Genomic DNA, 13,155 nt, shown 5'->3' with positions numbered 1-13,155 from the left:
GCACCAAGCTTCTCCTCACATGGAAACGCTTCTGGGAAACCTGAAACTCTTCTGCCCACTGACAACCCCTTTTGTCCCTCTGGATCATGGGAAGTCCACTGCAAGAGCAGCACCTTTCTCTCCTCTGCCAGGAGCTGGCTTCACAGCCCAGCTGCCTGACACGGTGCAGATGGTCCCCGAAGGGAGGTTGTAGCTAGGTGGGGATCATTATATTAGCTCAGAGAACAAAAAAGATTGCAAGAGGAAAATGAGTTTAGGTTGTGCACGGTAGCTTTTGATGGGATCTCTAGTAAATATTACTGCAAAGAAAAGGATATCAAGCTGAGGAACAGGCTGCCTAGGGAAATGGCTGAGTCAGCACCCTCAGAAAGGTTTCAAAGTCATGTGCATGTGGCATTTGGGGACCTGGCTGATGGGCGCAGCAGGCAGCGTTAAGTGTGCAGTTGGACTGTGTGATCTTCAGGGATTTTTTCAACCTCGCTGACACAGAGATTGAAGATTGAACCAGTAAGGAATCAGAGCTTAGACTCAATGATCCTCAAGGCTGCCTTCCAACATGGATGTCTAGGAGATTGCCAATGCAGGTGAATGCAGATGAAAAGAAATCCAAAATAAAGAACAATGGCAGTTCTTGGAAGAAGATTCACACAAAGGCAGCCTTAAGCATTACACCAGGGCCACTGGGAGTGGCTGAGCCAGGGTGGGGACAAAGGGTGGGGCTGGCTGGGTTGTGATGTGCTGTGACACCTGTGACATCACAGGGGACGTGTCACAATGGGGGCAGCTCTAAAAGGCCCCAGCAGGTAACGCTGGCCCAGCATTGCTCGGGCAAGCGGTAAGTGCGCACGTGCTGGGGAGCCTGGGCTGGGGACAAGGGCTGGGGCAGAAACGCCTCACCTGGGGCTGGGTTCTCCCCCTGCATGCAGGGACAGCCCCTCATGGGACAGCCTTGGGCAGCCCACGGTGCTGATGCCGCTGCTGGTGGGGCAGTGGGACTGGCCTTGCTGCCTGCCAGCTGTCTGGGGCCCTGTCCTTCCTGCCCTCAAATCCCTGAGCATCCTGTCCTCCCACCGGCAAGCCGTACTTCCCTCCCTCACAGCCCCACTCAAGGCCTTCTCTCCCTCCTCCTGCAGACCATGAATTCCATAATACTCCTTCTCGTGCTCTTGAAGAGCCTCATCCAGTACCCGCAGCCCGTGGGTGATGTCTGGGATGAGGAGACACGACTGCGCATGGAAGTGCGTGCAAAGCAGCTGGAATGGGAGAGGATTCAGCTAGAGCGGGAGGTGGAACAGCTCACCCTGAAGCAGGTGCAGCTCTTGCAGCCCTTGGCTGTTGCTGTGCTCATGCTGCTGGTCTTGGTGCTCTGGTTTATCGGGTGGAAAAGGAGCCTGAGGAGAGAGGAGTTAGAAGAGGAAAACAACGGTGCAGCTGAAGAGGGAGGCAGAAATGTGCAGGCAAATGAGGAAGATGATGTTGAAAATGGAGGCGTCCATGGAGCTGCAAATGCAGAAAACAACAACGATGTGGCAAATGAAGAGCAAGAAGAAGAAAACTGTGTAAATGATGACGCTGGAAGAATTCTATTGGAGCGCATAGAGTGGCCTGTACAGGACCTGCAGAAAGGCTGTGAGTGGACAACTGGCCTCATGGAGAACTATATAGCTTACTTTGGAGAGGTGTTATCAAACAGTTTCTACCCAGTCCTGCAGCCAGCCATCGGGGTGGGCAGTGCCTTTGAAGGCTGGAGTCCCCGTGAGCAGGACGTTGTGTATCAGGTGCTCATCCCCATGACTCCTCCGCCAGGCCACAGCTTCCACCTGGAGCTGGACTCTGCAGGGCACAGGCACGTGAGGAACTTCCGTGTCCGCGTGCAGCTGGAGTGCACCTGCACAGGAGAGCAGCAGGGGGAGAACCTGCTGTGCTTCCTGCACCAGCCCGAGGAGGAGCTGAGGAGCAATCAGGAGCCCAGCCTCCTGGACACCCTGTGCATCGGCTCCTACCTGGATGTGCACAAAACTGCCCGCTGGTTCTGCCAGCTGGTGAGAGCAGTCTGGCCAGCTCTGCCTCACTCACACAACTGGCACTTAACGCTGCTGCCCTCCAGACGCTCCTGCCAATTCAAGGTGACCAATGGCATTGAAAGCTTCAGGATGGAGATGCTGTTTGGGGTGAGGAGAGATGACTCAGACATCTTTGTGAGCAGCCAGACTGCAGAGGCCTACACCCCAAGCACAACCTGGCCAGAGACCTATGCTGTGGCAGAGGCAAAGTTCTTCAACCACATCGCCAGCCAGGCCCCACCTGACAGTCTGCACCTCAAATGCCTCCAGTTCTTCGTCCATCTTCAGCTGGGCATTGGCTTTTCCACCTACACCATGAAGACCATTGTCATGCACCTGCTCAATGTCGTGCCCGTGTCATCGTGGCGCAGGGGAGATTTTCTGCTGCGACTGCTGGACATCATCGAGAGCCTGCACTTATGTGTGGAAGCAAAACACCTCAACCACTTCATTGTGGGGAACCGCAGGCTTCCTGAAGAGATCCGTTTACCCCGAGATGTGCAGACGGGTCAGACGTACAATCTCTTCCATCAGCTGGCACAGGAATCGGCCGCCCACAGGCAGGCCATGAGTGAGTACCAGGTGCTGCGAACGCGGTTCGAGAGAATCCTTCTCGGTGAAGACTGAAGGAATGCAGGCACGGAGTCATGGCTATGAGAGCAGAGCTGTGCTTGGGCTGCTCACACCTGGCAGCGGAGAAGCACCTCACAGTCCAAGTCTGGTGCTTGAAGGAGAAGAGGATGCCTGCAACGGCTCTGGCAAAGGTCCCACAGCCTCTCCTGCTGCCTCAGCTTGTGGAAGGCCACAGGAGGATTTATTCTCCCTCCTTGTATCGTTTTCCAAAGAAAGGCACCCAGATCCGCATTAAGCCCCGCTTATGTATGAACTCTCCCATTCCAAAAAAAGCTCATCAAGAGACCGCACGCCGAACATGCAGCAGCAAAGTCACCAAAGCCCACCTGGAACATGCAGTTGTTCCTGGCCTTTGAGAAGGGCTGCAAATTAGAGCATGAAGGAAGGAGGAATGTGGCACAGAGAAAGACAGAAGAAGACACAGGGCAAAAAGGAGCAAGAGGAAAAATCAGCATTGCTCGCCCACAGCCATTCAATGGATGGAGTCTCTTCTTGTCTGCAGAAGGGACACCTTTGGGTCAGCATTGGACCAACTGTTGGAGTTAGAGCTGACCTCAATTTTTGTATATATAAGAATCCAGATTTTTTTTCATAGAGATAGATAGATTAGATAGATAGATAGATAGATAGATAGATAGATAGATAGATAGATAGATAGATAGATAGATAGAGTGTATACAAGTTATACAGTATAAGGTTTATCAATTATCATATGGAATAGAAAAGGACAATAAAACAAAACAATTTACCAATAAAAATAATATCAAAGATATGAAATATGCAATTATGGCATGAGGGTTGGGCTGGTGCAGGTCAGGCTCTGCTCCCAGGAAACAAGGCAGAGGATGAGAGGAAATGGCCTCCACTTCTGCCAGGAAGGCTTAGATTGGGTAGGAGGGAAAAATTTCTCCTCTGAAAGGGTTGTTAAGCACTGCCAAAGGCTGCCCATGGAATTGGTGGAACTGTTACTGCTTGAGGCACTAAAGGATAATGTGGATGTGGCATTTAGGGACATGGTTTCGAGGTGGATTTGTCAGAGTCAGGTTGGTGCCCTCCGACTTGGTGGCAGGACGAATGTGGGGCGGGACACAGCCCAGATGCTGGCAGCTGTGACCTGACTCAAGCCATACCCATGAGCCTGACACGTTGGCTGGCACCGGTGCTGGCAGCTGAGCCACTGGCCACAGGCCACCTCACCCCGCTGCAGAACCCTTTCAGGGCCAAGCTGGGCCGAGAGAGAAAGGTCAGCAGCTCTCCCAGCTCCTCAGCACAAGGTGGGAAAAGAGAAACACACGTAGCCGTCTACCCCTTGACGTGACACATAATAATAGAAGAAAGAGAGGGGCAAAAGCACAATTTTGAGATCCACCTACACAACACTGGCAAGGGACCATTCCAATCCAGGTCTCCAGCATTGAAAATGACACAGCTTTTCCTGCTGCTAAAAAACTCCAAACAAAACACCACACAAAGCCCAAACCCAAACAATAAGGTTTGAATTTTCTGTGATTGAGGGCTGAGAGAAGCTGCTGCCTGGTGCTGATGGTCTCTTCTCTGCACGCTTCTCGTCTTTGCTCATCTCAGGGCTCCACAAAGCCAGGGGAGGGTTTCTTCCTGCTCTTGCCTGTGCTGACACCAAACAGCCTTGGGGTGCCCAGTGCTGTTAGCAGGAGAGCTGGTGAAAGTCACCACAACCCACGCAGCCTTCTCCTCCAAGGCTCCACAAATACCATGGCAGGAAGCTGTAGTCTAAGCTGGATTTCACCTCAGATCCCCTCTTCACAGTCTGGCTGTGCAGGTCAGCAAAATTCACACAGACATCCGGGAACATCCCAGCACAGAATTTCACTCCAAATCTTTCCATTCTCTACAGGGAAAATTCTGATTTTTCCTTCTGCTAGGAAGGGGATGGATTCCCTTGGCTGATGGATTTGGCACCAAGCTTCTCCTCACATGGAAACGCTTCTGGGAAACCTGAAACACTTCTGCCCACTGACAACCCCTTTTGTCCCTCTGGATCATGGGAAGTCCACTGCAAAAGCAGCACCTTTCTCTCCTCTGCCAGGAGCTGGCTTCACAGCCCAGCTGCCTGACACGGTGCAGATGGTCCCCGAAGGGAGGTTGTAGCTAGGTGGGGATCATTATATTAGCCCAGAGAACAAAAAAGATTGCAAGAGGAAAATGAGTTTAGGTTGTGCACGGTAGCTTTTGATGGGCTCTCTAGGAAATATTCCTGCAAAGAAAAGGATATCAAGCTGAGGAACAGGCTGCCTAGGGAAATGGCTGAGTCAGCACGCTCAGAAAGGTTTCAAAGTCATGTGCATGTGGCATTTGGGGACCTGGCTGATGGGTGCAGTAGGCAGTGTTAAGTGTGCAGTTGGACTGTGTGATCTTCAGGGATTTTTTCAACTTTGCTGACACAGAGATTGAAGTGCACCTCAACCAGTAAGGAATCAAAGCTTAGACTCAATGATCCTCAAGGCTGCCTTCCAACATGGATGTCTAGGAGATTGCCAATGCAGGTGAATGCAGATGAAAAGAAATCCAAAATAAAGAACAATGGCAGTTCTTGGAAGAAGATTCACACAAAGGCAGCCTTAAGCATTACACCAGGGCCACTGGGAGTGGCTGAGCCAGGGTGGGGACAAAGGGTGGGGCTGGCTGGGTTGTGATGTGCTGTGACACCTGTGACATCACGGGGGACATGTCACAATGGGGGCAGCTCTAAAAGGCCCCAGCAGGTAACGCTGGCCTGGCATTGCTTGGGCAAGCGGTAAGTGCGCACGTGCTGGGGAGCCTGGGCTGGGGACAAGGGCTGGGGCAGAAATGCCTCACCCGGGGCTGGGTTCTCCCCCTGCATGCAGGGACAGCCCCTCATGGGACAGCCTTGGGCAGCCCACGGTGCTGCTGCTGCTGCTGGTGGGGCAGTGGGACTGGCCTTGCTGCCTGCCAGCTGTCTGGGGCCCTGTCCTTCCTGCCCCCATATCCCTGCAATTCCCTTCCCTGCTGCCCTCATTGTCATGTCCCACCCTCACAGCCCCACTCAAGGCCTTCTCTCCCTCCTCCTGCAGACCATGAATTCCATAATACTCCTTCTCGTGCTCTTGAAGAGCCTCATCCAGTACCCGCAGCCCGTGGGTGATGTCTGGGATGAGGAGACACGACTGCGCATGGAAGTGCGTGCAAAGCAGCTGGAATGGGAGAGGATTCGGCTAGAGCGGGAGGTGGAGCAGCTCACCCTGAAGCAGGTGCAGCTCTTGCAGCCCTTGGCTGTTGCTGTGCTCGTGCTGCTGGTCTTGGTGCTCTGGTTTATCGGGTGGAAAAGGAGCCTGAGGAGAGAGGAGTTAGAAGAGGAAAACAACGGTGCAGCTGAAGAGGGAGGCAGAAATGTGCAGGCAAATGAGGAAGATGATGTTGAAAATGGAGGCGTCCATGGAGCTGCAAATGCAGAAAACAACAACGATGTGGCAAATGAAGAGCAAGAAGAAGAAAACTGTGTAAATGATGACGCTGGAAGAATTCTCTTGGAGCGCATAGAGTGGCCTGTGCAGGACCTGCAGAAAGGCTGTGAGTGGACAGCTGGCCTCATGGAGAACTATATAGCTTACTTTGGAGAGGTCTTATCAAACAGTTTCTACCCAGTCCTGCAGCCAGCCATCGGGGTGGGCAGTGCCTTTGAAGGCTGGAGTCCCCGTGAGCAGGACGTTGTGTATCAGGTGCTCATCCCCATGACTCCTCCGCCAGGCCACAGCTTCCACCTGGAGCTGGACTCTGCAGGGCACAGGCACGTGAGGAACTTCCGTGTCCGCGTGCAGCTGGAGTGCACCTGCACAGGAGAGCAGCAGGGGGAGAACCTGCTGTGCTTCCTGCACCAGCCCGAGGAGGAGCTGAGGAGCAATCAGGAGCCCAGCCTCCTGGACACCCTGTGCATCGGCTCCTACCTGGATGTGCACAAAACTGCCCGCTGGTTCTGCCAGCTGGTGAGAGCAGTCTGGCCAGCTCTGCCTCACTCACACAACTGGCACTTAACGCTGCTGCCCTCCAGACGCTCCTGCCAATTCAAGGTGACCAATGGCATTGAAAGCTTCAGGATGGAGATGCTGTTTGGGGTGAGGAGAGATGACTCAGACATCTTTGTGAGCAGCCAGACTGCAGAGGCCTACACCCCAAGCACAACCTGGCCAGAGACCTATGCTGTGGCAGAGGCAAAGTTCTTCAACCACATCGCCAGCCAGGCCCCACCTGACAGTCTGCACCTCAAATGCCTCCAGTTCTTCGTCCATCTTCAGCTGGGCATTGGCTTTTCCACCTACACCATGAAGACCATTGTCATGCACCTGCTCAATGTCGTGCCCGTGTCATCGTGGCGCAGGGGAGATTTTCTGCTGCGACTGCTGGACATCATCGAGAGCCTGCACTTATGTGTGGAAGCAAAACACCTCAACCACTTCATTGTGGGGAACCGCAGGCTTCCTGAAGAGATCCGTTTACCCCGAGATGTGCAGACGGGTCAGACGTACAATCTCTTCCATCAGCTGGCGCAGGAATCGGCCGCCCACAGGCAGGCCATGAGTGAGTACCAGGTGCTGCGAACGCGGTTCGAGAGAATCCTTCTCGGGGAAGACTGAAGGAATGCAGGCACGGAGTCATGGCTATGAGAGCAGAGCTGTGCTTGGGCTGCTCACACCTGGCAGCGGAGAAGCACCTCACAGTCCAAGTCTGGTGCTTGAAGGAGAAGAGGATGCCTGCAACGGCTCTGGCAAAGGTCCCACAGCCTCTCCTGCCGCCTCAGCTTGTGGAAGGCCACAGGAGGATTTATTCTCCCTCCTTGTATCGTTTTCCAAAGAAAGGCACCCAGATCCGCATTAAGCCCCGCTTAAGTATGAACTCTCCCATTCCAAAAATGCTCATGAAGAGACCACACGCCGAACATGCAGCAGCAAAGTCACCAAAGCCCACCTGGAACATGCAGTTGTTCCTGGCCTTTGAGAAGGGCTGCAAATTAGAGCATGAAGGAAGGAGGAATGTGGCACAGAGAAAGACAGAAGAAGACACAGGGCAAAAAGGAGCAAGAGGAAAAATCAGCATTGCTCGCCCACAGCCATTCAATGGATGGAGTCTCTTCTTGTCTGCAGAAGGGACACCTTTGGGTCAGCATTGGACCAACTGTTGGAGTTAGAGCTGACCTCAATTTTTGTATATATAAGAATCCAGATTTTTTTTCATAGAGATAGATAGATTAGATAGATAGATAGATAGATAGATAGATAGAGTGTATACAAGTTATACAGTATAAGGTTTATCAATTATCATATAGAATAGAAAAGGACAATAAAACAAAACAATTTACCAATAAAAATAATATCAAAGATATGAAATATGCAATTATGGCATGAGGGTTGGGCTGGTGCAGGTCAGGCTCTGCTCCCAGGAAACAAGGCAGAGGATGAGAGGAAATGGCCTCCACTTCTGCCAGGAAGGCTTAGATTGGGTAGGAGGGAAAAATTTCTCCTCTGAAAGGGTTGTTAAGCACTGCCAAAGGCTGCCCATGGAATTGGTGGAACTGTTACTGCTTGAGGCACTAAAGGATAATGTGGATGTGGCATTTAGGGACATGGTTTCGAGGTGGATTTGTCAGAGTCAGGTTGGTGCCCTCCGACTTGGTGGCAGGACGAATGTGGGGCGGGACACAGCCCAGATGCTGGCAACTGTGACCTGACTCAAGCCATACCCATGAGCCTGACACGTTGGCTGGCACCGGTGCTGGCAGCTGAGCCACTGGCCACAGGCCACCTCACCCCACTGCAGAACCCTTTCAGGGTCAAGCTGGGCCGAGAGAGAAAGGTCAGCAGCTCTCCCAGCTCCTCAGCACAAGGTGGGAAAAGAGAAACACACGTAGCCATCTACCCCTTGAAGTGACACATCATAACAGAGGAAAGAGAGGGGCAAAAGCACAATTTTGAGATCCACCTACACAACACTGGCAAGGGACCATTCCAATCCAGGTCTCCAGCATTGAAAATGACACAGCTTTTCCTGCTGCTAAAAAACTCCAAACAAAACACTACACAAAGCCCAAACCCAAACAATAAGGTTTGAATTTTCTGTGATTGAGGGCTGAGAGAAGCTGCTGCCTGGTGCTGATGGTCTCTTCTTTGCACGCTTCTCGTCTTTGCTCATCTCAGGGCTCCACAAAGCCAGGGGAGAGTTGCTTCCTGCTCTTGCCTGTGCTGACACCAAACAGCCTTGGGGTGCCCAGTGCTGTTAGCAGGAGAGCTGGTGAAAGTCACCACAACCCACGCAGCCTTCTCCTTCAAGGCTCCACAAATACCATGGCAGGAAGCTGTAGTCTAAGCTGCATTTCACTTGAGATCCCTTCTTCACAGTCTCGCTGTGCAGGTCAACAACATTCACACAGACATCTGGGAACATCCCAGTACGGAATTTCACTCCAAACCTTTCCATACTCTAGAAGGAAAATTCTGATTTTTCCTTCTGCTAGGAAGGGGATGGATTCCCTTGGCTGATGGATTTGGCACCAAGCTTCTCCTCACATGGAAACGCTTCTGGGAAACCCGAAACTCTTCTGCCCACTGACAACCCCTTTTGTCCCTCTGGATCATGGGAAGTCCACTGCAAAAGCAGCACCTTTCTCTCCTCTGCCAGGAGCTGGCTTCACAGCCCAGCTGCCTGACACGGTGCAGATGGTCCCCGAAGGGAGGTTGTAGCTAGGTGGGGATCATTATATTAGCCCAGAGAACAAAAAAGATTGCAAGAGGAAAATGAGTTTAGGTTGTGCACGGTAGCTTTTGATGGGCTCTCTAGGAAATATTCCTGCAAAGAAAAGGATATCAAGCTGAGGAACAGGCTGCCTAGGGAAATGGCTGAGTCAGCACGCTCAGAAAGGTTTCAAAGTCATGTGCATGTGGCATTTGGGGACCTGGCTGATGGGTGCAGTAGGCAGTGTTAAGTGTGCAGTTTGCCTGTGTGATCTTCAGGGATTTTTTCAACCTCGCTGACACAGAGATTGAAGTGCACCTCAACCAGTAAGGAATCAAAGCTTAGACTCAATGATCCTCAAGGCTGCCTTCCAACATGGATGTCTAGGAGATTGCCAATGCAGGTGAATGCAGATGAAGAGAAATCCAAAAGAAAGAACAATGGCAGTTCTTGGAAGAAGATTCACACAAAGGCAGCCTTAAGCATTACACCAGGGCCACTGGGAGTGGCTGAGCCAGGGTGGGGACAAAGGGTGGGATTGACTGGGTTGTGATGTGCTGTGACACCTGTGACATCACAGGGGACGTGTCACAATGGGGGCAGCTCTAAAAGGCCCCAGCAGGTAACGCTGGCCCGGCATTGCTCGGGCAAGCGGTGAGTGCGCACGTGCTGGGGAGCCTGGGCTGGGGACAAGGGCTGGGGCAGAAACGCCTCACCCAGGGCTGGGTTCTCCCCCTGCATGCAGGGACAGCCCCTCATGGGACAGCCTTGGGCAGCCCATGGTGCTGCTGCTGCTGCTGGTGGGGCAGTGGGACTGGCCTTGCTGCCTGCCAGCTGTCTGGGGCCCTGTCCTTCCTGCCCCCATATCCCTGCAATTCCCTTCCCTGCTGCCCTCATTGTCATGTCCCACCCTCACAGCCCCACTCAAGGCCTTCTCTCCCTCCTCCTGCAGACCATGAATTCCATAATACTCCTTCTCGTGCTCTTGAAGAGCCTCATCCAGTACCCGCAGCCCGTGGGTGATGTCTGGGATGAGGAGACACGACTGCGCATGGAAGTGCGTGCAAAGCAGCTGGAATGGGAGAGGATTCGGCTAGAGCGGGAGGTGGAGCAGCTCACCCTGAAGCAGGTGCAGCTCTTGCAGCCCTTGGCTGTTGCTGTGCTCGTGCTGCTGGTCTTGGTGCTCTGGTTTATCGGGTGGAAAAGGAGCCTGAGGAGAGAGGAGTTAGAAGAGGAAAACAACGGTGCAGCTGAAGAGGGAGGCAGAAATGTGCAGGCAAATGAGGAAGATGATGTTGAAAATGGAGGCGTCCATGGAGCTGCAAATGTGGAAAACAACAATGATGTGGCAAATGAAGAGCATGAAGAAGAAAACTGTGTAAATGATGACGCTGGAAGAATTCTATTGGAGCGCATAGAGTGGCCTGTGCAGGACCTGCAGAAAGGCTGTGAGTGGACAGCTGGCCTCATGGAGAACTATATAGCTTACTTTGGAGAGGTCTTATCAAACAGTTTCTACCCAGTCCTGCAGCCAGCCATCGGGGTGGGCAGTGCCTTTGAAGGCTGGAGTCCCCGTGAGCAGGACGTTGTCTATCAGGTGCTCATCCCCATGACTCCTCCGCCAGGCCACAGCTTCCACCTGGAGCTGGACTCTGCAGGGCACAGGCACGTGAGGAACTTCCGTGTCCACGTGCAGCTGGAGTGCACCTGCACAGGAGAGCAGCAGGGCGAGAACCTGCTGTGCTTCCTGCACCAGCCCGAGGAGGAGCTGAGGAGCAGTCAGGAGCCCAGCCTCCTGGACACCCTGTGCATCGGCTCCTACCTGGATGTGCACAAAACTGCCCGCTGGTTCTGCCAGCTGGTGAGAGCAGTCTGGCCAGCTCTGCCTCACTCACACAATTGGCACTTAACGCTGCTGCCCTCCAGACGCTCCTGCCAATTCAAGGTGACCAATGGCATTGAAAGCTTCAGGATGGAGATGCTGTTTGGGGTGAGGAGAGATGACTCAGACATCTTTGTGAGCAGCCAGACTGCAGAGGCCTACACCCCAAGCACAACCTGGCCAGAGACCTATGCTGTGGCAGAGGCAAAGTTCTTCAACCACATCGCCAGCCAGGCCCCACCTGACAGTCTGCACCTCAAATGCCTCCAGTTCTTCGTCCATCTTCAGCTGGGCATTGGCTTCTCCACCTACACCATGAAGACCATTGTCATGCACCTGCTCAATGTCGTGCCCGTGTCATCGTGGCGCAGGGGAGATTTTCTGCTGCGACTGCTGGACATCATCGAGAGCCTGCACTTATGTGTGGAAGCAAAACACCTCAACCACTTCATTGTGGGGAACCGCAGGCTTCCTGAAGAGATCCGTTTACCCCGAGATGTGCAGACGGGTCAGACGTACAATCTCTTCCATCAGCTGGCGCAGGAATCGGCCGCCCACAGGCAGGCCATGAGTGAGTACCAGGTGCTGCGAACGCGGTTCGAGAGAATCCTTCTCGGGGAAGACTGAAGGAATGCAGGCACGGAGTCATGGCTATGAGAACAGAGCTGTGCTTGGGCTGCTCACACCTGGCAGCGGAGAAGCACCTCACAGTCCAAGTCTGGTGCTTGAAGGAGAAGAGGATGCCTGCAACGGCTCTGGCAAAGGTCCCACAGCCTCTCCTGCCGCCTCAGCTTGTGGAAGGCCACAGGAGGATTTATTCTCCCTCCTTGTATCGTTTTCCAAAGAAAGGCACCCAGATCCGCATTAAGCCCCGCTTAAGTATGAACTCTCCCATTCCAAAAATGCTCATGAAGAGACCACACGCCGAACATGCAGCAGCAAAGTCACCAAAGCCCACCTGGAACATGCAGTTGTTCCTGGCCTTTGAGAAAGGCTGCAAATTAGAGCATGAAGGAAGGAGGAATGTGGCACAGAGAAAGACAGAAGAAGACACAGGGCAAAAAGGAGCAAGAGGAAAAATCAGCATTGCTCGCCCACAGCCATTCAATGGATGGAGTCTCTTCTTGTCTGCAGAAGGGACACCTTTGGGTCAGCATTGGACCAACTGTTGGAGTTAGAGCTGACCTCAATTTTTGTATATATAATAATCCAGATTTTTTTTCATAGAGATAGATAGATTAGATAGATAGATAGATAGATAGATAGATAGATAGATAGATAGATAGATAGATAGATAGATAGATAGATAGAGTGTATACAAGTTATACAGTATAAGGTTTATCAATTATCATATAGAATAGAAAAGGACAATAAAACAAAACAATTTACCAATAAAAATAATATCAAAGATATGAAATATGCAATTATGGCATGAGGGTTGGGCTGGTGCAGGTCAGGCTCTGCTCCCAGGAAACAAGGCAGAGGATGAGAGGAAATGGCCTCCACTTCTGCCAGGAAGGCTTAGATTGGGTAGGAGGGAAAAATTTCTCCTCTGAAAGGGTTGTTAAGCACTGCCAAAGGCTGCCCATGGAATTGGTGGAACTGTTACTGCTTGAGGCACTAAAGGATAATGTGGATGTGGCATTTAGGGACATGGTTTCGAGGTGGATTTGTCAGAGTCAGGTTGGTGCCCTCCGACTTGGTGGCAGGACGAATGTGGGGCGGGACACAGCCCAGATGCTGGCAACTGTGACCTGACTCAAGCCATACCCATGAGCCTGACACGTTGGCTGGCACCGGTGCTGGCAGCTGAGCCACTGGCCACAGGCCACCTCACCCCACTGCAGAACCCTTTCA

The 13,155-nt window shown here is 52.5% G+C and overlaps 3 protein-coding genes across 3 annotated transcripts; all 3 read left to right on the top strand.

The window, feature by feature from the left end:
• Positions 1–1,166: 1,166 nt before the first annotated feature.
• Positions 1,167–2,690, top strand: LOC134551501 (inositol 1,4,5-trisphosphate receptor-interacting protein-like 1). Its single transcript, XM_063399162.1, has one exon. It carries the CDS (start codon positions 1,233–1,235, stop codon positions 2,688–2,690), a length of 1,458 nt encoding a protein of 485 aa, XP_063255232.1. The 5' UTR covers positions 1,167–1,232.
• A 3,110-nt stretch (positions 2,691–5,800) lies between these two features.
• LOC134551500 (inositol 1,4,5-trisphosphate receptor-interacting protein-like 1) lies at positions 5,801–7,324 on the top strand. The gene has a single exon (XM_063399161.1). It carries the CDS (start codon positions 5,867–5,869, stop codon positions 7,322–7,324), a length of 1,458 nt encoding a protein of 485 aa, XP_063255231.1. The 5' UTR covers positions 5,801–5,866.
• Positions 7,325–10,401: 3,077 nt separating this feature from the next.
• Positions 10,402–11,925, top strand: LOC134551499 (inositol 1,4,5-trisphosphate receptor-interacting protein-like 1). The gene has a single exon (XM_063399160.1). The coding sequence runs from the start codon at positions 10,468–10,470 to the stop codon at positions 11,923–11,925; it is 1,458 nt and encodes a 485-aa protein (XP_063255230.1). The 5' UTR covers positions 10,402–10,467.
• The last annotated feature ends 1,230 nt before the right edge of the window (positions 11,926–13,155 follow it).

Source organism: Prinia subflava, chromosome 5, assembly GCF_021018805.1.
Source record: "Prinia subflava isolate CZ2003 ecotype Zambia chromosome 5, Cam_Psub_1.2, whole genome shotgun sequence".
Classification (NCBI taxonomy): domain Eukaryota; kingdom Metazoa; phylum Chordata; class Aves; order Passeriformes; family Cisticolidae; genus Prinia; species Prinia subflava.
This window is presented reverse-complemented; position numbering and strand designations above follow the sequence as displayed.

Coding starts and splice junctions, on each gene's coding strand:
- LOC134551501 (XM_063399162.1), top strand. CDS start 1,233: ATGGAAGTGCGTGCAAAGCAGCTGGAATGGGAGAGGATTCAGCTAGAG.
- LOC134551500 (XM_063399161.1), top strand. CDS start 5,867: ATGGAAGTGCGTGCAAAGCAGCTGGAATGGGAGAGGATTCGGCTAGAG.
- LOC134551499 (XM_063399160.1), top strand. CDS start 10,468: ATGGAAGTGCGTGCAAAGCAGCTGGAATGGGAGAGGATTCGGCTAGAG.